The sequence below is a fragment of the Papio anubis genome, chromosome 17 (genome assembly GCF_008728515.1).
Source record: "Papio anubis isolate 15944 chromosome 17, Panubis1.0, whole genome shotgun sequence".
Classification (NCBI taxonomy): domain Eukaryota; kingdom Metazoa; phylum Chordata; class Mammalia; order Primates; family Cercopithecidae; genus Papio; species Papio anubis.
Window position 1 is genome coordinate 57,043,820 of NC_044992.1, and position 21,061 is coordinate 57,064,880.

The 21,061-nt window shown below is 43.2% G+C and overlaps 1 protein-coding gene and 1 long non-coding RNA gene across 3 annotated transcripts in view; one reads left to right on the forward strand and one right to left on the reverse strand.

Moving 5' to 3' along the window:
• GNA13 (G protein subunit alpha 13) overlaps positions 1–14,234 on the reverse strand; it is a 47,581-nt gene extending 33,347 nt beyond the window's left edge. Inside the window, exons 1-2 of one of the 2 annotated variants that reach the window (XM_003913310.4) lie at positions 13,252–14,234; positions 10,468–10,694 (exon numbers count right to left, since the gene is read on the reverse strand). In XM_003913310.4, the coding sequence (XP_003913359.2) occupies positions 10,468–10,694; positions 13,252–13,534 (510 nt within the window). In that variant the 5' untranslated portion in view covers positions 13,535–14,234. Of the gene's footprint in view, positions 1–10,467; positions 10,695–12,534; positions 13,112–13,251 lie in introns of those variants that run through there. The other variant, XM_017950882.3, reaches the window with a different exon arrangement.
• On the forward strand, positions 13,294–15,954 carry LOC103878919. The gene is made up of 3 exons (XR_002518176.2): positions 13,294–13,402; positions 14,377–14,511; positions 14,603–15,954. It is a non-coding gene; the product is annotated as an uncharacterized LOC103878919 (long non-coding RNA).
• Positions 15,955–21,061: the final 5,107 nt, after the last annotated feature.

Sequence of the window (21,061 nt, forward strand, 5' to 3'; positions counted from 1 at the left end):
AGTCAGGTCTGGGGCTTTACATGGGTGATCTCATGTCCTCGTCACAATAATAATAGTAGGCCCCTAATAATAGATCATCCTCATTTTACAGTTGCAGAATTAGAAATTCAGAGAGGCCAAGGGACTTGCCTGAGCTCACACAGTGAGTGGCAGGCAGAACAGGAACTCTGGCCGCTGCCTTACTCCACGTTATCCCACAGCACGGCACAAAACCAAATCCAATCTTAAGGCCATCACATGAAACCAAATGTAAAAATGTTTTGCAATATACAAAATAATTAAGTTTGAACATGTTTATTAATTTTTTTTTTTTTTTTTTGAGACAAGGTCTTGCTGTGTCTCCCAGGCTGGAGTGCAGCGGTGCAAATCTTAGGCCACTGCAACTCTGCCTCCCAGGCTCAAGCGGTCCTCTTGTTTCAGACCCCCGGGTAGCTGGGACCACAGGTGTGCGCCACTATGCTGGATTAATTTTTGCGTATTTTGTAGAGACAGGGTTTTGGCATGTTGCCCAGGCTGGTCTCAAACTTCTGGACTCAAGCAATCTGCTACCTCAGCCTCCCAAAGTGCTGAGATTACAGATGTGAGTCACTACACTTCGACAAAATATGGTTATTTTTTAATTTGTATGGAAGATAAAAGCTTTTAAAAAGTCACAGCACAACCAAGCACACAGATTTTACTACTTAGATTAAAAAAACAAAAATATCTGTAGGCCAGGATTGATAAAAAATGAAAACAAGAACAAAAAACAAACAAACAAAAATCAACAAAGACTTCCACTGAAGTATTTTGGATCTACTGCAGAGTAGATGGGGATGAAAAAGTTTACCCACTGAATGGATTTAAAAATCCTTCTGAGGCTGGGCACAGTGGCTCACGCCTGAAATCCCCCCACTTTAGGAGGCCAAGATGGGAGGATCATTTGAGGCCAGGGGAAAGGCCACCCTGGTCAACATAGTGACCTTGTTTCTGAAAATAACAAAAAAACTAGCCGGGTGTGGTAGTATGTGCTGGTAATCTCAACTACTCAGGAGACTGAGGTGGGAAGATTGCTTGAGCTGGGGAGGTCAAGGCTACATACAGTAAGCCATGGCTGTGCCACTGCACACAGCCCTGGGGAACACAGCAAGACCCTGTGTCAAAAAGTAGAAAAAGAAAAACTACTTTCAACTCATTTTGCCAAAAGAAGAGTGATTACATTTGGAAGATTAAGATAAACAGCTACCATCAACGCAACAGATCAGTACTTTGGCCAAGTGCACTAAAGTTCAGTTTTCAAAACAAAACTATTTTCTTGATCCATATCAGCTCATTCTATGCTCTGCTAATGTGGCTATAACAAGTTCTTTTGAATAAAAGGCATCTTGCAAACAAGATAGGTTCACAATATAGACAAAGGTGAATAGTATATAGCTAAGGAAAAACGAAATACTTTCAAGCAGGGAAATAAAAATCACTTCTAATTTCCAGAAATACACACTTAAAAAAAAATTAGGTCACTTTTAACTGGAACAAAAATTTGTGACAAGCCAGGCATGGTGGTGACTCACGCCTATAGTCCAGCACTTTGGGAGGCCGAGGTGGGAGAATTAATTGAACCCAGGAATTCAAGACCAGCCTGGGCAACCTGGCAAAACCCCATCTCTTAAAAAAACGAAAAAGAAGAAAAAACTGTGACAAATTGCAGTCTCAAGTGCTCATAGGCAGTATGAAAACTGTGACATGATTACACGGGAAGCATTTCAAAGGAGTTCACAAAAAGTTAACAATAGGCTGGGCGTAGTGGCTCACGCCTGTAATCCCAACACTTTGGGAGGCTAAGGCGGGCAGATCACTTGAGGTCAGGAGTTCGAGACCAGCCTGGCCAACATGGTGAAACCCTATCTCTACTAAAAATACAAAAAATAGCCAGGTATGGTGGCCCACACCTGTAATCCCAGCTACTCGGGAGGCTGAGGCAGGTGAATTGCTTGAGCCTGGTAGGTGGAGGTTTCAGTGAGTCAAGTTCACGCCACTGCACTCCAATGCGGGCAACAGAGTGAGACTCCATCTCAAAAAAAAAAAAAAAAAAAATGTTCTGGTGTCCTCTTTTCTAAAACAAACTCAAATCTGACCAACTATATATAAGACAGGCACTAATTTCCAAATGGCACTATCCTAGAAAAATGCTGGCAATCTCTTTCAGCTAACTGGTTGCCACTAAACTTCTATTTTTCAGAATACATTAAAAACTGTGTTCAGACAGGCACGGTGGCTCACGCCTGTAATCCCAGCACTTTGGGAGGCTGAGACATGCAGATCACCTGAGGTCAGGAATTCGAGACCAACCTGGCCAACATGGTGAAACCCCATCTCTACTAAAAATACAAAAATTAGCTGGGTGTGGTGGTACACACCTGTAGTCCCAATTAATCGGGAGGCTGGGTCAGGGCTTAAACCTGGGAATTGGAAGATGCAATGAGCTGGGATCATGCCACTGCACTCTAGCCTGGGCAACACAGCAAGGCTCTGTCTGAAAAAAAAACAAAAACAAAAACAAAAACAAAAAAACCTGGGTCCACTGATGAAACATCAGTTGAGAATCACTATTACAGTTAGTTTTCAAGGAGGTAAAGATTCAAACTGAACCTTTACCAAGCTGAATAGTGATTAGGATAAAATGTACCATTCAGAGTTAGTAAATTTACTATTAAACATTGCTTAAGATTACTTATATCATTACTATAATAAAGAAGAAATGATACAAAGATATTAGGAAAGTTCAGGATATAAAAATAACTATGTCACTATGAGCGTAACACAAAACACTCTTAAATAAAACCTTACATGCACTTAAAATAATGTGCTAGAACTTAATAGCGAAGTGTTAATTATTTGTATGTATGGGTGGTGGTCAGAAGTTGGGAATGAAAGACAAGAAGAATGCTCCACAGACGCCATGTCTGAGTGCCAGTAAAATGGTTTGGTGGCCGGAGCTGTGGACTAGGAGTCAGCAGACTGGGACTGCATTGTCTAATCTATTATTATTTACTAGGTCTGTGAATTGAAGCATCTCAAGGAATCTTTCTGAGTCTCCATTTTTTAATCTGTGAAATGGGCATAACAGTATATCTTGTTTTGCTCTTTTTTTGGGGGACCTGACACTTCAGGATTCTGTCTCCTTTTTAAATATAGGACTATATGATCATGAATGTGATAGGGCTTTGAAAAGTACGAAGCAAATGTTATAAAACATAAAGCATTAAACAGTTATTATATTAAACAATTATTATAATTATCAGTACTATGAATTTTATTTTTATTTATTTTTGAGACAGGATCTCACTGTCGGCCAGGCTGGAGTGCAGTGGTGCAATCATAGCTCACTGCAACCTCAAATTCCTGGGCTCAAGCGATCTCCTTCTCTCAACCTCCTAAGTAGGTGGGACTACAGGCACGTGCCACTGCGCCTGCCTAATTTTTAAAATTATTTGTAGAGACAGGATCCTGCTATGTTGGCCAGGCCGTTCTGGCATTCTTGGCCTCAAGCAATTCTCAGCCTGAATTAATTTTCTGAAGAAAGAAACTGGCACCTGTTTTGGGCTAACAGGACTGGATACCCCAACTTGGTTGGCTGCTGCATATCTGTGAAAGATGATAGGGAACATTCAATCCAAGGAGTCCTTTGGCCATTATGCTTTTCTTTAAAGTAAGCTCACAAACCTTTTTCCTGGGTTAGGTTCATACTCTAGGCAGAGAGTTCTGAAACTAAAGTCTACTTTTCATAACAAAACTATTTACTTGTTCCACCTCTTAGTTGTTTAATAACCATTTTCAGAGAATCATAAATTATTGTGCCACTAGCTTTGTTTAGCAATAAAAGGTAATATAGAGAGCAGCAAGTATTTTCCAATTCCCCTTTACAAGAACCCAGACATCCTACAGCCTGACAAGTTTTCACCCAAAAAAATGCAAACATGAAAATTTCAACATAATAGAATATATCAAATGATATCACCTATGTATGCATGCACACACACCTCACAAAGTTGTATTAAAACTATAAGTGTAAACTTAAAGGAACTGACGGAAATTTTAAAAAAGAAATTAAAAAGAAAAAACCTTTGTGTTTAATGTAAATAAACATAAAGCTCTGGGTTTACAAGATTTGGATAAAATGTAACCACTCTGACATCTGATCAATTTCATCACAAGGAAATTAAACTCAATTTTAAAATCTCTACTATCTCTGGCTGGGTGAGGTGGCTCACTACTGTAATCCCAGCACTTTAGGAGGCTGAGACAGGAGGAACACCTGAGTTCCAAGGTTACAGGGAACTATGATCACACCACTTGCACTTCAGCCTGTTTAACAGAGTGAGACTCTGTCTGTAAAAACTATTAATAAAGTAAGATAAAAACCTCTACTACCTCTAATGTTATATATAATCTTTATTTTATATGGGATGAAGTATTTAACACTAACCCTAGAACCAAAAGATACCCAATAGGTTTTTAGCAACTCAAAGTCCTTGCTTGACTATACTTATAGAGAAAATGGACCAGTCATCCAAAAGAAACATAGTATTTTACAACTGAAAGTAGCAAATCTTTACTATTTAAAGCAAATCCAAATTTGCGTTAATTTATAAATAAATGACTCTGATTCTTTTTTTTTTAAGCGGGGGCTGTCCTCACTATGTTGCCCACATTGGACTTGAATTCTTGAGCTCAAGCAATCCTCCTGCCTCCCCAGTAGCTGGGACTACAGGAGCTTCAAATGACTCTTGATTGTATTATATTTCAAATACGTGCTGCAGTGCAAATAAATTTTTTAAAAAATTAGCTGAAACTGAAGTTTCTAGAATACTTAGTTGGACCTCAGCTTTTTACACGCCAGTCATGGAGCTAAATGGTTACCTTGTTACACAGATTGAGGGAGTAAATCTCTGTGTTAATGAATACACTACCTTATGGGCTTCAAGAAGAATAACATCAGGCACAAAAAGAAGAGAATTAAGTCTAACTGAAGGTACCATGATTAGCAAAAAACAGTTTGGTTTCAGGAATTGCAAAGACAGACTGGCCATTACAGGAAGCTGTATTAATGCTGACAATGTTAAACTGTTTACAGAAAGTAGGAAGCTGTGGGATGTTCCTCCCACTGTCACACACGCTGTCCTGTCCTACGTAACCAGTGTTGCTTATACTTCTCAATAAGCGAATACAAATTAAACAAAAAAATTAGTTGGAAATGACTCCTAGCCATTTTGTTAGCTTTCATCCATATCTCCAATTGTATCATCCAGCCAACCCCTGATCCCATCTCTTTATTCATCTGAGTTACCAAATTATCTAGTTATTGTCACATGAGAAGGTTTTCTAAAACAGGGTAACTCAGAAGTGCAGTGGCAGGCATACTGAACGTACAGCCAAAGTAGAGTATTTTAAATATTTAATTCAGTACTAAAAGAGGCCACTTCTTATAATATATTATCCTCAATGTGCTGATTTATAATAACTAGAAAGGTACCTTAAGTTATAACAAGAATGTGAATCTTGTATTTTTCTTTTCCACAGTAAGCTATTTAGCTGACCCATAATGGAACCAACCAAAAAAGGAAATGTTTGCCTTTGGGAACTTAGAAAGAAAAACATTCATGTTTACACCCGAAGTTATTACTAACAAATGAGTAGCCTGCTAAAAACCTAAGCTGTGTTATCAATACCCTATCCCTTGTCCCGAAAATTGATTAAAGAGCAGTTGTTCATCTTAAGCAAAATGTTAAGTCATGTAGAGCCTTAAAACCTGTCAGTTTTTAATTTTCATTAATAAGTTTAATAATCAAATCATTAGTTGAAATGAAAAGGTTAATTTTAATTTTAGTTACTTTATCTGCTAACCTCTCCTATTTCTTCTGATGTTTACTTTTCCTAACCAAAATTAAAAAATATGTTGCTAAACATAACAAAAACACATTCCAAACCCCCCCAAATAAAAATTATAATTATACAAGAACTTTCCACTTCCTAGAAAATTAGGAAATGGTTACAGAAATAATCTATATTTCTCAGAAGGGCAGAATTAAATTATATTATCTTTACATTTTTATTTTTTTGAGACAGGGTCTCACTCTGACGCTCAAGTTGGAGTGCTTAACATGATCCCCAACACTGCAACCTCCACCTCCTGAGTTCAAGCAATTCTTGCGCCTCAGCCTCCTGAGTAGCTAGGACTACAGGTACATGCCACCATGCCTGGCTAATTTTTGTTTTTGTTTTCTTTTTTTTTTTTTTTTTTTTGGTAGAAATGGAGTTTTAACATGTCAGTCAGGCTGGTTTCCAACTCCTGACCTCAAGTGATCTGCCTGCCTCAGCCTCCCAAAGAGCTGGGATTACAGATATTTTACTTTTTTAGAAGACCTCTGTAATTAAGAATGTCTGAAAAATGAGGAAACAAAAGTGTCAGGCACTATGCTAGTGGGAGAGAAAAAGACAAACAAGGCATACCAAAGGACGTCTACATGACTGACAGCTACACATGAAAGTTGTAACTCTAACACACATAATGGGTACCGTGAGGAGTGACAGAAGTAAGCATGCTAGGGAAAGCAAAGGACACAGAGATCTCCATTCTAGCCAGGAAGCCTGGAGATGTTTCAAAGAAGGAGACATAGCCCCTAATGCACTGGTCCTGGGGAAAGGGAGGCATGGGGCAAATTCATCCAAATCACCTATGGCTATTTGCTAAAAATACACATCACTGGGTCCCATCCCAGAATCCAGAATCAGATCCTCAGGTATGAAGTCTGAGCATCTACTTGTTTGTTTTAACAAGCATTCCAGTCCATGGGGTCCGTGGGCCACAATGAGTGTGATTATCACTGCATTAAGTGAAGGGCAAGACCTAATAACAGACAGGGTAAAGAATAATTCTGGCAGAGGGACTACGCATGACGACAGCTATAGAAGCAAAAAATTAGGGTATGTGGGAATCAAGAGATTACAGAGTATGTCCAGTGGCCTAATGAAATATATTGGAATCACAGGTAAGCTAGCTAGAGTCTTGACTCACACAAAGAAGCTGAACTCTGTTCTGGAGGCAACGGCAAGCCACCAAAGCTTTCTGAGCAAAGCAATGCTGTGTTTGAACAAGACTGCCTTGGAGTCCAAGCAAGAGGAAGCAGGACAATAACATGAAGGGAATGAATACAAGACATGTTACAGAGGTAGAAAAATCAGAACGTGGGGAGCTGCTGCATGTAGATGAGTAGATGGAATTGACGACTTTGAGGAAAATTTTAAGTAAGCCAGTGCCTTCTCAGTGCCTGACACTATGCCAAGCACCACAGCACATCCAAGAGTTTAAGAGCCATTAAGTCAACATAATAATGGAGCATCTATATGTGTCAGGTACTATTAACAATGCTGAAGCCATGCATAGTGGCTCACGCCTGTAATCGCAACATTTTGGGAAGCCAAGGCAGGAGGACTGCTTGAGGTCAGGAGTTCAAGACCAGCACAGGCAACATAGCAAGACCCTACCTCTACAAAAAGTTTTTAAAAAATTAGCTGGGTGTGGTGGCACACACCTGTAGTCCGAGCTACTTGGGAGACTGAAGCTGGAGAACCACTTGAGCCCAGGAGTTGAGTCTACAGCGAGCTATGATCACAACGGTGCATTCCAGCCTAGGCAACAGTGAGACCTTGTCTCTTAAAAAACAAAAGCAAAGAAACAAAAAACAATGCTGAGCATAGACTCAGGAAAAAAGAATCTCTGTCCTCCAGAAGTTTAAAATTAGATCTTGCTCTGTTCCTCTTTTCTTGTCTCTACTTTTCATCATGGAAAAAAGTATTTCTGGAACTTATCTCTCCTCATCTTTGAGGACTTCTTTACTCCTTAAGCATCAAGTGGCTCAAGTCAACAACAAGCAGGTCCTCATCCTGAGTGGTTTTACCTATTCGTTCTTAATCACAAAGATATACTTAGGGATGCTTTCTCAACGATGATGACATGACAGTCCTGATGTGAGACAGTTAGACCTAAGCTTCCAAATTAAAAAACTGTCCATGAAACCCAATTTTAATTAAACGGACTTAGGGCAAATATGGAACTTGCCCACAGAGAACTTTCAGGTATGCAGTTCTTCATTTATTCATTTAACCCATATGCACTGTATGCTTATTACAGATGAATGTTTCTTCTCTGACCTGGAAGGATGAATAGAGCCTGAGAAAATTGAGTTGAAAGCGTGTGGTTTGTTGAGAAAATGAACTAAGAAGAAAGGAGAATAAGCAGCACTTAAAAACAGGAGGTAGATGGCCAGGCGCAGTGGCTCACACCTGTAATCTCAACACTTTGGGAGGGCGAGGCAGGCGGATCACCTAAGGTCAGGAGATTGAGACCAGCTTGACCAACATGGAGAAACACTATCTCTACCAAAAATATAAAATTAGCGAGGTGTGGTGGCGCATGCTTGTAATCTCAGCTACTCAGGAGGCTGAAGCAGGAGAATCGCTTGAACCTGGGAGGCGGAGATGAGCCAAGATTGCGCCACTGCACTCCAGCCTGGGCAACAAAAGCAAAACTCTGTCTCAAAAAAACACAAAAGAACAAAAAAATGAAAAACAGGAGGTAGGGTGATGGGCGATGGAAAGGGGTATATGGAAGAACTCATGCAAGCAAGTCTACCAAAAATAAAGTAAGAAACATTCATCAAAGGACAAAACTAACCAGAAATCTGGGAATTGGATGGAGGTCATTTGTCAAGTTAAATTCATCATTTTCAACATGCAATACTGGCAGCTATTCATTTTAACAACAATGTGAGACAGAAATAAACGCATTACTTGAAAAGACAAGATACAAACATGATAGAAGAGAACTATACAAGACGGTAAATAATCCAATGCTAGTTGAATGACAGATATAAAAGCTATAATTCAGATATAGTCAAAATTGAGGTGTCAGTTTTATAAAAAGCTATCAGGAACACTTTCCTAGAACTTTTAAAAGGCAAGACTGCTTCTAAGTACAAATAATAACAGCAAGGATGGCTGGTTGTACATCACCTTGTAGCCACACCCATTAATGTGGATTAATGTTGGTGACATCATCAAACAACTTCCTAAGCAGTTTATTTATTTACTTTTTTGGAGACGGAGTTTTGCTCTTGTTGCCCAGGCTGGAGTGCAGTGGAGCAAACTCGGCTTACCGCAACCTCCGCTTCCTGGGTTCAAGCGAGTCTCCTGCCTCAGCCTCCTGAGTAGCTGGGATTACAGGTGCCTGCCACCACGCCTGGCTAATTTTTGTATTTTTTAGTAGAGATGATGTTTCCCCATGTTGGCCAGGCTGGTCTCCAACTTCTGACATCAGGCAGGTGATCCACCCGCCTCAGACTCCCAAAGTGCTGGGATTACAGGCATGAGCCACCGCACCCACCCAGCAGTTTTACTTTTAACTGTGACTCCATTTTAATCATATTAGAGTAAAACACTTCAGATCTGAATTACTTCCAAATGGCATACAGTCTAGATTTCTATCACTGCTGGAATCTTTCTGGCCTTTGGCAAATAAAACCCAATCACAGCATTCACAGTTAAAGTACCAAACACTTGATTAAAAATCTGTTTCAACTGTATTCTGTATTTTTAACCTGGACTGGATACTTTTTTCCCAAACCTGTCTTCAATGTTGTGTAACAGCTACAAAGTATTTTACGGGTAGTCTCCTTTAAGGAAAAAGGGGAAAAATGCCTGGCGCAATGCCAGCAATTTAGGAGGTCAAAGTGGGTGGATCACTTGAGGTCAGGAGTTCCAGATCAGCCTGGCTAACATGGTGAAACTGCCTCTACTAAAAAGACAAAAATTAGCCAGGTGTGGTGGCACGTGCCTGTAGACCCAGCTACACAGGAGGCTGAGGCACGAGAGTTGCTTGAACCCTGGAGGCAGAGGTTGCAGTGGGCCAAGATTACGCCACTGCACTGTAGCCTGGGCAACACAGTGAGACTCCATGTCAAAATAAACCCCAAAAAAACAAATTTCTGAGGCTACAATTTTGGATAGATACATTATATTATGGAAGTCAGTGAAAAAGGTGTGCTAAAATCAGATACCGGTTGAGCATCCCTTATCTGAATGCCTGGGACCAGAAGTGTTTTGGATTTGTAATTTTTTCAGATTTTTGAAATATCTGCATACACATGAGATATGTTGGGAGTGGGACTCAAGTCTAAACTAGAAATTCATTTATGTTTCATATATACCTTAAGACATGTAGCCTAAAGGTAATTTTATGCACTATTTTTACAAGTAGTCATTACAGACTAGGACACATTAGGTCTACCCCTTAGCCTCTCAGTCTGTTCCTCCAACTCAAATACTTTGAGATTTGAGAGCATTTCGAATTTTTGCATTAGGGATGTGCAACCTGTATTACTAAACGTCGTTAAAATAAAACCACACGTTTTAAAAGAGCAAATCTCTTACCAGCTGAAATTCTCGACGCCGGTCATAGGCATTCTGTATGCCGCTGTCTGCCCATAATGCTCTTATAGCAGGAAGATATTGTAAGAAAACCCTTGTTTCCACCATTCCTTGGGCTGCCATGGGGGCCCGGGTATCAAACGACATCATCTTATCTCCATGTTGTTGGTTTGAATTATCTCCCCAGGGAATATGAAGCTTCTCTCGAGCATCAACCAGCACCCTCATACCTTTGTTCAAAAAGAAAAAAAAATGTATGGAGAGGAGTCATTACATATTATCATAAGCTTTTATTTCAGTATTATTTCCTTACATTTCTGAATTATCCCAGACAAATCTTCAAAAATGAAGACCAACATTAAAAACAAATGTAACTTCTCAGAGGTTAAAAAAAAATAACAGTTGCTCACTGTCTTAAAATTAGAGCCTTGAAAAGCAAATACTATTAGCACAATTCCTCTTTCTGAAGGATTTTTAACATGTTCCAATTTATAAAATAACTTCTGGGGTAGAAGGTAGTCAAAAAAGAACCCAACTCAAGAAGGAAAAAGAACTTATGTTGCACAGACCAATGTCCAAGCTCACAAGAAAACGGACACAACCAAGATTTTACGAGCCTAAAAGATGTTCATTTATGACACACTAAGAACCAACTATTACATTATAGCTCCATGTTCTGTTTGTTCCTTCGGCACCGTAACCCAACATTGAGTCTTCTAGGAACACATTCAAAATTTAAAAACTTCTTCCAGCCTAAGTTTCAACCCAGTTTAAGTCACAGGACGGCCTTCAATCTCCCTAAAAGGGAGGAAGAGCAACTGCAAAATAATACAAAATCGGACTCCAGCTCACAGAGGTTAGTTCAAACTCATTTTTCATATCACTGATTCACTACTTGCATTACCTTTGATCAATCTGAACAGTCACTTGGCTATTAGGAAGTCATCTGTTTGAATAACTGAAAAACTGGTGTTTTTTGGGTTTTTTGTTTTTTTTTTTAATAGAGACGAGGTCTGGCTATGTTGCCCAGCTGGTCTGGAACTCCTGGGCTCAAGCCATCCTCCCACTGTGGCCTCCCAAAGTGCTGGGACTGCAGGAGTGAGCCACCACGCCCAGCCTGAAAAACTGTTCTACTGTCAAATTTCATGTCAACTCGGAAAAACTAGATTCCTGACGACTTACATCATCTCGCAATCAATGCTCAAGTAGATCACACTTACAACTCAGTGTACATTAAGAAGAGGTGTTTACCTGGCTCACAATCAGTTAACATACTGATGCTATTCATTAACATAATTCCTTAAGTTCAGCTGCATCAGGTTACAAAGGTTCCTTCAATTAAGGACTGTCAAGGCAGAGTCTGCAGCCTTGAAAGAGACCTTAATTAGTTTTGTGCTAAACATTACAGCAGGATAAATACAACTGTTCTTTATAGTTTAACTGCAGAGGCACTAGGGCTACAGCGGGCTGTGGTCTAGTGATTCTCTCTAGTTCATTACTCCACAATGCCTGGCTCTTCAGGCAGTTTTTCCTTTACCCAAACGCTGGAAGGTGGGGGAGCAGGGGTGACATTAAGAAGTCCCTTATGTACTTCCTGACCAAAAAATCCCACTTAAAAGGACCTGCAATCTGTAGCAAACTCCTAAACTGCTCCCCAGATAAAATAAAATCCAGATGCACCTGAGGTACCAGGCTCTGCACCTAAATTCTGCCAAAATGTCTTTTCTATAGAACACACCTGACACACAGAAACACGAGTGTTAATTATCTTTCAAATGACAAAAACCGTCTTTATTTCTTTGAATGCCCAGAAATAAACAACTTGTTTTTAACTTAAGAACAAAGTTTAATTTTAAAACTACTGTCAATAAAGGGCAGAACCAATTATCTAACTCAACACTCATTCATTGTTTCCATCTGTACAGCATCCACAAGAGTTTTAGGCCCGTCTTCTTACCACTACATTTCATCTAAACAGAAGTAGTGGTACTCCCTTCCCGCCAGCTCCCAATTACTTAGCGAAAAGGAGAGTGGAATGTGTTGCACAGAAATTACACGTAAACATCCTACCTGACCGTGACACTGGGGCGAAAAAGCACAGAGGCTACTTTTTCAGACTAACTGTACGGGTCCATTCTCTTCTGATTCCAGTACGGTCAACCTGACACTCTCTCAAGTTTCATATCCTTGCTTAAAAGGAGGCTGTCACCCTACGCCCTTGACAAGAAGTATCGGGGAAAAAGTTCCCTTATTGCGACGGTTCCAGAACTCGCTTGCTTAGGAGACTGCCAAGGAAACAGGGAGTTGGGAGCGCATGCGACCCCATGTGACTGGGGTCACCCAGCGGGGTAACGAGGTTCGGCCCACATCGCTCGAGCAGGGGATGGGGGTGAAGCGGCTGGGGCTGCTGTTGGGTCTTCCTGCCTCATCCGCAGCGGGGAGGACAGAAGAGGTCTCCCCACACCCCGAGGCAGCACCCAGCTCGCCCCACTTCCCTCTCGTAGGGGGCGAGACCAGGACGCGGTGGGGGGTGGGGGAATGGCCGTGACGCCCACCGGGGAGACAAGGGGGAGAGCAGGGCGACCGCGAGCATCCTCTTGCCTGGGGGGCGAGGGCACCCCGGGCGGGCAGGGTCGGTTCCCGGGGCGCGCCCCCTTCCCGCCAGCCCGCCCACCGGGCCCGGTCCTCCGCCAGCGACAGAGCGGACGAGGGCGGTGCCCGGCCCCGCGCCCGCCGCCGCCCCAGCCCCCGGCCCCTAACCCCTGGACCCCGTTCCCGGCCCGGCACCTTTGATCACGTTGCTGTAGATGGTGGGGCGGAACTCCTCGCGCGCGCGCTGGTCGAAATCCTGCCCGTGGATGATCCGCATCTGCTTCAGGAAGGTGGACTTGCCGCTCTCGCCTGCGCCCAGCAGCAGGATCTTCACCAGCCGCTTCACGTAAGTCTTTTCCCGAGACAGACATTTGTCGATCTCCTTGGACTTGCGTTGCTGCTCGGCCTCGCCGCTCGTCAGCAAGCAGCCGGGAAAGCACACGGACAGCACGGACCGCGACGGCAGGAAGTCCGCCATCTTGCCGCCGCCGCCGCCGCCTCGGCGGGCCCCTCCGGCTCCCTCCACCTCCTCCTCCGGCGGCGGGCGGCTCCGGCACCGCGGCTCGAGGGCGGGGTGCGCGGTGGCGGCCCGAGCGCGCCCAGGGAGGGAGGGAACCAGCGAACTGACTCGCAGGGCGGGCCGAGCAGGGCGGGCCAGGAGAGCGGGGGAGGGAGGGAAGGAGGGCGGGCCCGGCCCGGGAGGGGCGGTGGCCCCGGAGCGTGCGCGTTCCCGCTGCCTCCCGGGGGCGCGCGCGCACGCCGTGGCAGCTCCCCCGCCTCCCGCCTTGGGCGGCGAGTCACGCGCTCGATGTGTCGCTCGGGTGCCCACGGGGAGGGATGAGGAACCGCGGTCACGTGGGCCGGGCTAGGGAGCACAACTTTCTGTTTCCCTTTCATGGTCTGAACCTACTTGTGGGCAGAAGGGCTTGCCCGAGGCCTGGAGGCCGGAGACCAGGTCCCGGACGCGGCTCTTTGGGCTCCCACTTAGCCGCCCTTTCTCCCGCGTTGCGCGCCCGCTGCCCGCTGTTACCGCCCACCCGACCCATTTCGAGGCCACGAACTCGAAAGTTATTTGAACAGAACAGCAGGCGTGAGCCTGGCAGGCCTTTGGTGCATTTTCTTTATTTTATTTTATTTTATTTTTTATTTTTTGAGACGGAATCTCACCCTGTCGCCCAGGCTGGAGTGCAGTGGCGCGATCTCGGCTCACGCAACCTCCGCCCCCCAGGTTCAAGCCATCCTCCCGTCTCAGCCTCCCGAGTAGCTGGGATTACAGGCGTGTGCCATCACACCCGGCTAATTTTTTGTATTTATTTTTAGATACAGGGGTCTTCCTCTATGTTGTCCAGGCTGGTCTCGAACTCCTGAGCTCAAGCAATCCTCTAGCCTTGGCCTCCCACAGTGCGGGGATTCCAGACAGAGCCAGCGGGCCCTGGCCTGATGTGTTTTCTTAAGGTGATTCCCTTGACCTTCTCTAGTCTTCAAATCCCAGAACGGTAACCAGACGTCATCCACCCCCACTTCCAGCTCTTTCTGGCATTTTCAGACCCCTACCAGGGCCATCTATGAGGGAAAAGAACTGAAGTTGATGTTCACCTGAGACGTGCTACGAGGGACTGTTAATGGCTCACTCGTGCATTCCACCTGGGCTGTGATGTGACTTCGGGGACGCTTGGCCGAGCTGGAATTAGTGAGTGGCAGCAGGAGGGTGAGGTCATGGTGAAAATCCCCTACACCGGACACTGTGATGCAGGCTCTTCCCAACAAGGAAGCAAATACACAAACACAACGAGGAATGGGAGCACGCACATTTTAGCTTTCCTGCCAGATTACAGAGGATATGACCCGTCAGGGGACTTTTTTTCTTTCCTAATGGCAGATTCAGGCCAGGACATCTGAAAGGAGGCCAGGAGACAAGCCTCAAGGGACTGCTGTGGGTTGGCAGAGAAACTGCTTAACCGGGACCCCCTAAAACCGACCTCTTCATTCTTAGTATTTAGTTTCAAGTGGAAAAAGCCACTTTGGTCTGTCCTTGTTTTTGGCAATGCAACATAGCTTTGGGCTTCTGTGGCTCAGAAACTTCCTATGTGTGAGGGAGCTGAGGTAAGAGGTCAGCATGCCAAGAAACTCCTGAACAGATTTAAATTTTAAAATCGGTACTAGTCAGTTACTGTCTGGGGTTGGGTTAATGACTGAGAAGCCTCAACTCAGTAGATTGGCTGCAGTGAACAATGCCTGTAGTAGGATTATCTCCTGTGGCTCTGGCAAGCCTGGAGGTTGGACAACATACGGTATATAAGTACAGTAGGCTCACCTCCGATATCTGTGGCTTGATAGAGTCAGAATCACTGAGCAGTGTTGTCAGGCAAAATATATGGTAAAAGCCTGCCCTGGATGGAGAATTTCTCCATCATCCCATCTAGTGTTTGGGAGGCCCTGTTCTCAGCATGCAAGGACTCGCCTCTCCTAGGATTGGGGCATAGAACCTGTCCCCAAGCACTGTTTTTGCATTGACCCCAGGTGCTAATCTGAACTCCAACAAAGACGGGAGAGAAACTTGTAAGTTGGTAGTTAACATCTTTTTTCAGAAGTGTGTGTAACATAATGGAAAACCAAGAATGCCTAGGAGGCAGGAAGGTATTCCTGCCCAGCCAGTTCATGTTGTGACATGCAGAGCAGCAGAGAAAGCTATTCAAAGTCCTGCGTGTAAGCTTGCCTTGGAACAAACTTGGCTCACATCGAGTCTGGCTCTTCTACTCAGTGTAGTTTTTTAAAAGAGACCTCTTTGACCTGAAAGTCAAATGAAGGAAGAAGAAGAAGGAGGAAGGAAGAAAGAAAGAAAAAGAGGGCCAGGCACAGTAGCTCATGCCTGTAATCCCAGCACTTTGGGAGGCTGAGGCGGACAGGTCACTTGAGGCCAGGAGTTTGAGACCAGCCTGGCCAACATGGTGAAACCTCATCTCTACTAAAAATACAAAAATTAGTGGGGCTTGGTGGTGGGTGCCTGTAGTCCCAGCTACTCGGGAGGCTGAGGCAGGAGAATTGCTTGAACCCAAGAGGTGGAGGTTGCAGTAAGCTGAGATCACACCACTGTACTCCAGCATGGGTGACAGAGTGAGACTCTCTGTCTCAAAAAAAAAAAAAGAGGAATGAATGAATGAAAGAAAGAAAAAGAGACCTCTTTGGGTCCAACCTGGGGTTTGGCTGCAGCTGTCCAGCTTCTCCTAACTGGTGATCAAGACACCTTGTAAATTGTAAACATAGAAATGAGTTAGAGACTTGGTGGTTTCTCAGAGTTGAACATAGAATTGCCATGTGACCCAGTAATTTTGTCCTGGGTATGTCCCCCAAAATACTAAAAAGAATTGAAAACAATGTTCAAACAATAACTTGTATACCCACATTCATGGCAGCACCATTTATAGTAGCCAAAAGATTAGCTGGCCGCAGTGGTTCACGCCTATAATCCAAACACTTAAGCCAGGAGTTCAAGAGCAGCCTGGGCGACATGGTGGAACCCTGTCTCTACAAAAAAAAATATAAAAATTAGCTGAAAGTGATGTGTGCCTGTGGTCCTAGCTACTCAGAAGGCTGAGGTGGGAAAATCACTTGAGCCCAGAAGGCGGAGGCTGCAGTGAGCCGAGATTGCACCACTGCACTTCAGCCTAGGGAACAGAGCCAGACCCTGTCTCAAAAAAAAAAAAAAAAAAAAAAGCCAGATGTGGTGACACACACCTGTAGTCCCAGCTACTCAGGAGGCTGAGGCAGGAAGATTGCTTGAATCCAGGAGCTCAAGGCTACAGTGAGCTATGATCATGCCACTGAACTCTAGTCTGTGTGACAGAGCGAGATCCTGTCTCTAAAAAACAAGACACAAAGAGGGGAACAACAGACACTGGGACCTACTTGAGGGCGGAAGGTAGGAGGAGGGAGAGGATTAAAAAAAAATACCTGGCCGGGCCCGGTGGTTCACACCTGTAATCCCAGCACTTTGGGAGGCCAAGGCGGGCGGATCACCTGAGGTCAGGAGTTCGAGACCAGCCTGGCCAATATGGCGAAACCCTGTGTCTACTAAAAATACCAAAAATTAGCTGAGCATGGTGGCGCATGCCTGTAATCCCAGCTACTCAGGAGGATGAGACAGGAGAATTGCTTGAACCTGGAAGGCTGAGGTTGCAGCGAGCCCAGATCACGCCTTTGCACTCCACCCTGGGCAACAAGAGTGAAACTCTGTCTCAAAAAACAAAACAAAACAAAACCTATCGCATACTATACTTATTACCTGAGTGACTAAATAATCTGTACACCAAACTTGAGATGAGCAGTTTACCTACATAACAAACTTGCATGTGTACTCCTAAACCTAAAATAAGAGTTTAAAAAACCCCACAACAACAAAAAGGGAATAACCAAAAGATGTCCACATGTCCATCAATGAATGAATGGATAAACAAAAGGTCATATATCTGCATTGCAATTATTCTGCCATAAAAAGGAATGAGGTGCTGACACATGCTACCATATGAATGAACTTTGAAAATAGTAGGCTAAGTGAAACAAAAGGCCACATATTATAAGGTTCCACTTACGTGAAATGTCCAGAATAGGCAAATCCATAAAACAGACAGCAGATGAGGTGAGGGAAGATGTGGGGAGACTGCTTAATGGTGCCGAGTTTCGTTTTGGGATGATGAAACTGTTTTTGGAAATAGATAGTGATAATGGTTGTAGAACATTGTGAATGTACTAAATGCCACTGAATTCTACACGGTAAAATCGTCACATGATGAATTTTATGTTATGTGAATTTTGCCACAATAAAACAAATGAATTGGGGAAAAAATAAATATATATTATATATTTATAATATATATACTATAAATATTTATTTTATTTTATTTTTCCAAGACAGAGTCTTGCTCTGTCACCTAGAGCTAGGGTGCAGTGGCATGATCTCGGCTCACTGCAACCTCTGCCTTCCGGGTTCAAGCAATTCTCTTGCCTCAGCCTCCTGAGTAGCTGGGATTACAGGCGCTGCCACCATGCCCTGCTAATTTTTGTATTTTTAGTCTGCCTTCCAGGTTCAAGCAATTATCCTGCCTCAGCTTCCTGAGTAGCTGGGATTACAGGCGCCGCCACCATGGCCGGCTAATTTTTGTACTTTTAGTAGAGACAGGGTTTTACCATGTTGGCCGGACTGGTCTCGAACTCCTGACCTCGTTATTCGCCCAAAGTGCTGGGATCACAGGCATGAGCCACCGTGCCCAGCCAGAAAAATATTTTCTGTAAAAAGTCATTGGCATTTAAGGTTGAAGTGCTCACAGTGTGCAACATTCAAAGAATGAAAGTGCCATTGTGTTTATTTCAAAATAATACAACTGAAATTCTTTGCAACAGAAGGAAATCTAGCAGTTGCTTCAAGTTACATTGTAATCATAATAATGATATTTTAATTTTCAGGTATATTGTTTTGTAACTTTAAAAAAATCCAAACTTTTTAAGAGAGTATAAAGTCTGCTAGTTAGAATTGAATCTGCTGGATGCTGTATTTCCAACGGACCCAGATGTGAACTCATTGGAAGCATCTGTTTTGTTGCTAGCCCGTTAATCCATATGCAAATGGATTCAGATGCCCTGTGGAGCTGTGATAAAATAGTGGCAGCAGTTGATTAGTTGCAATGTTCGTTTCTTTCTGGAAACTCAGTTTAGTGTCAGTCTTGCAAGATAAATAATTAAAGGTGTGACTGAAAAGGAAATACATTTCCAAATAGCTTTTCTCCTCTTGTCACCCTAGAAAGAAACAAGCTCTTTCCAACAATACTGCCAGTCTTGAAATCTATTTCTAACTCTTCTGGAAAGATAGGCTTCTTATAGTTACAGTTTATTTTCAATTAAAAAAAAAAAAAGGTCTTACTTTGTGCCAAATAACTTTGGGCTGTTTACAAAAATCAGAATCATCCACAAAGGACAAAAAATGTGTCACCCTCAGACATATTCAGAAGAATGTGCCAAAGGCTGTAGGAACAGTTTCAAAAGAGGAGTTAAAAAAAATTTTTTTGATGGGAAATATAATTTAAATAAGTGTTTCCCCTGCCAAGGTGACTACTCACTACTCAGGATGGGACAACGACCATTTACATATGTTTATTTAAAAATCCGTCACATTACTTGATGGTTAAACCTTGTGTTAATCCAACCTTCTTATTATGAAACTCTCTTTTGTTTCACCATCAGTACAAAATAGGTGGATTCTAACCCTTCCTTACAGATAAAACAGGCGTAGACTTTTCTTACTTTCCATAGGGAAAGGAAGGGAATTCCCAAGCCCTCCCAAAATACAAATCCCTTGCATTTGTGTCATGTTTTAAATGCCTCAAAGCACTTTGACCTACTTTATCTCATTCTCTACTCACAGTAACCTGACTAGGAACACCCAACATTAACCTCGCTCCCATTGAGCAAATGACTCTCTGAAAGCCTCATTCGCTGTGGCCAGTTGCAGAGCTGGAACTGGAAGCTGCTTAGTCCAGTGGTTTTTTTTTTTTTTTTTTTGGTAAGAGATAAGATCTTACTCTGTTACCCAGGCTGCAGTGCAGTGGCACTATCATAGCTCACTGTAGCCTCAATCCTCCCACCTCAGCCTTCTAAGTAGCTAGGACTACAGCTGTGCCCTACCAGGCCTGGCAAATTTTTTAAGTTTTAGTATGTTGCCCTGGTTGATTTTGAACTCCTAGGCTCAAGTGATCCTCTTGCCTTGGCCTCCCGCAGTGCTGAGATTATAGACATGAATGACTGTACTCTGCCCCAATGTTCTTGACTTTCTCTGTTGTTTTTTAAGAGACAGGCTTTCACTATGTTGTTCAGGCTGGTCTTGAACTCCTGACCACAAGCGATCCCCCCACCTTGGCCTCCCAAAGTGCTGAGATTACAGGCATGAGCCACTATGCCTGGCCCTCCGTGCTCTTTTTGATGTACCAAAATTGCCGTAGTGCCCTGAATGCTCAACTGTATGAATTTCAAACCTGAGACAAGTAGCTAACTGGACTTAACCTCCAGGCACCATAGAGTTCAGTACTTTCTTTATTATTTTTCCAGCCTCTTTCAGGCTGACTGCCATCTTGAAGTTCCCCAGCTCAGATGGATCCTGGTAAGATGTTCTGTACTTTTAACTCAGGCTCTGGTTTGTAAAATATTCCAGGTGGCTGATGGAGAAATAAGAAAAGAAGAGCCAAACTTGTTTGTTTGTTTATTTGTATGATGCACAAGCCCCACACATTGTTCACTTACCATGAGGTAGATTTAAAAAGAAAACCGTGTGTGTGTGTGTGTGTGTGTGTAATGAAATTTGGTGTTGCCTTTACCAGAATAAGCCTCTCATGTGGAAAATTTTGTATGAAACTACACATGTGGAATCAAATTGTTGGTGGTTTTGTTTGTTGTTGTTAATAACGGAAAACATGACTTTCATTATTGGTTTTATTTTTCTCAGCCTCCAAAAGAGACCTATGGGCTGCTGTTGACCAGCTGAGACCTCAGCTCCCCCAAGGTCAGAAGCTGGTACTGTCTTAAAGGCACACTGGCACTCACAAAATCCTTCCACCTTGCTCACTGCGTGAGATAGGTTTAAGGGCAATCTCTTTATGTAACACTAATCACAAGGCTTTGCCCGTAAATCTGAGATTCGGAAAAACTCAAAACATCATGCTTACCCCCTCTCCTTTATTTTTACTTACAGCTTTTAAAGCAGAGGGATACGTTTTTAGTATTTTATTGCCTGTCAGTGCGCTGCCCCTTGCCAGAAACGGGTAACGATACTTTTAAATTATTTACGTATTTATTTTTATGAGACAGAGTCTCACTCTGTCACCCAGACTAGAGTGCAGTGGCATGATCATAGCTACTGCAGCCTCCAACTCCTAGGCTCAAGGGGCCCTCCTACCTCAGCCTCCCAAGTTGCTGGGACCACAGGCCACCACATCCAACTAATTATTTTATTTTTTGTAGA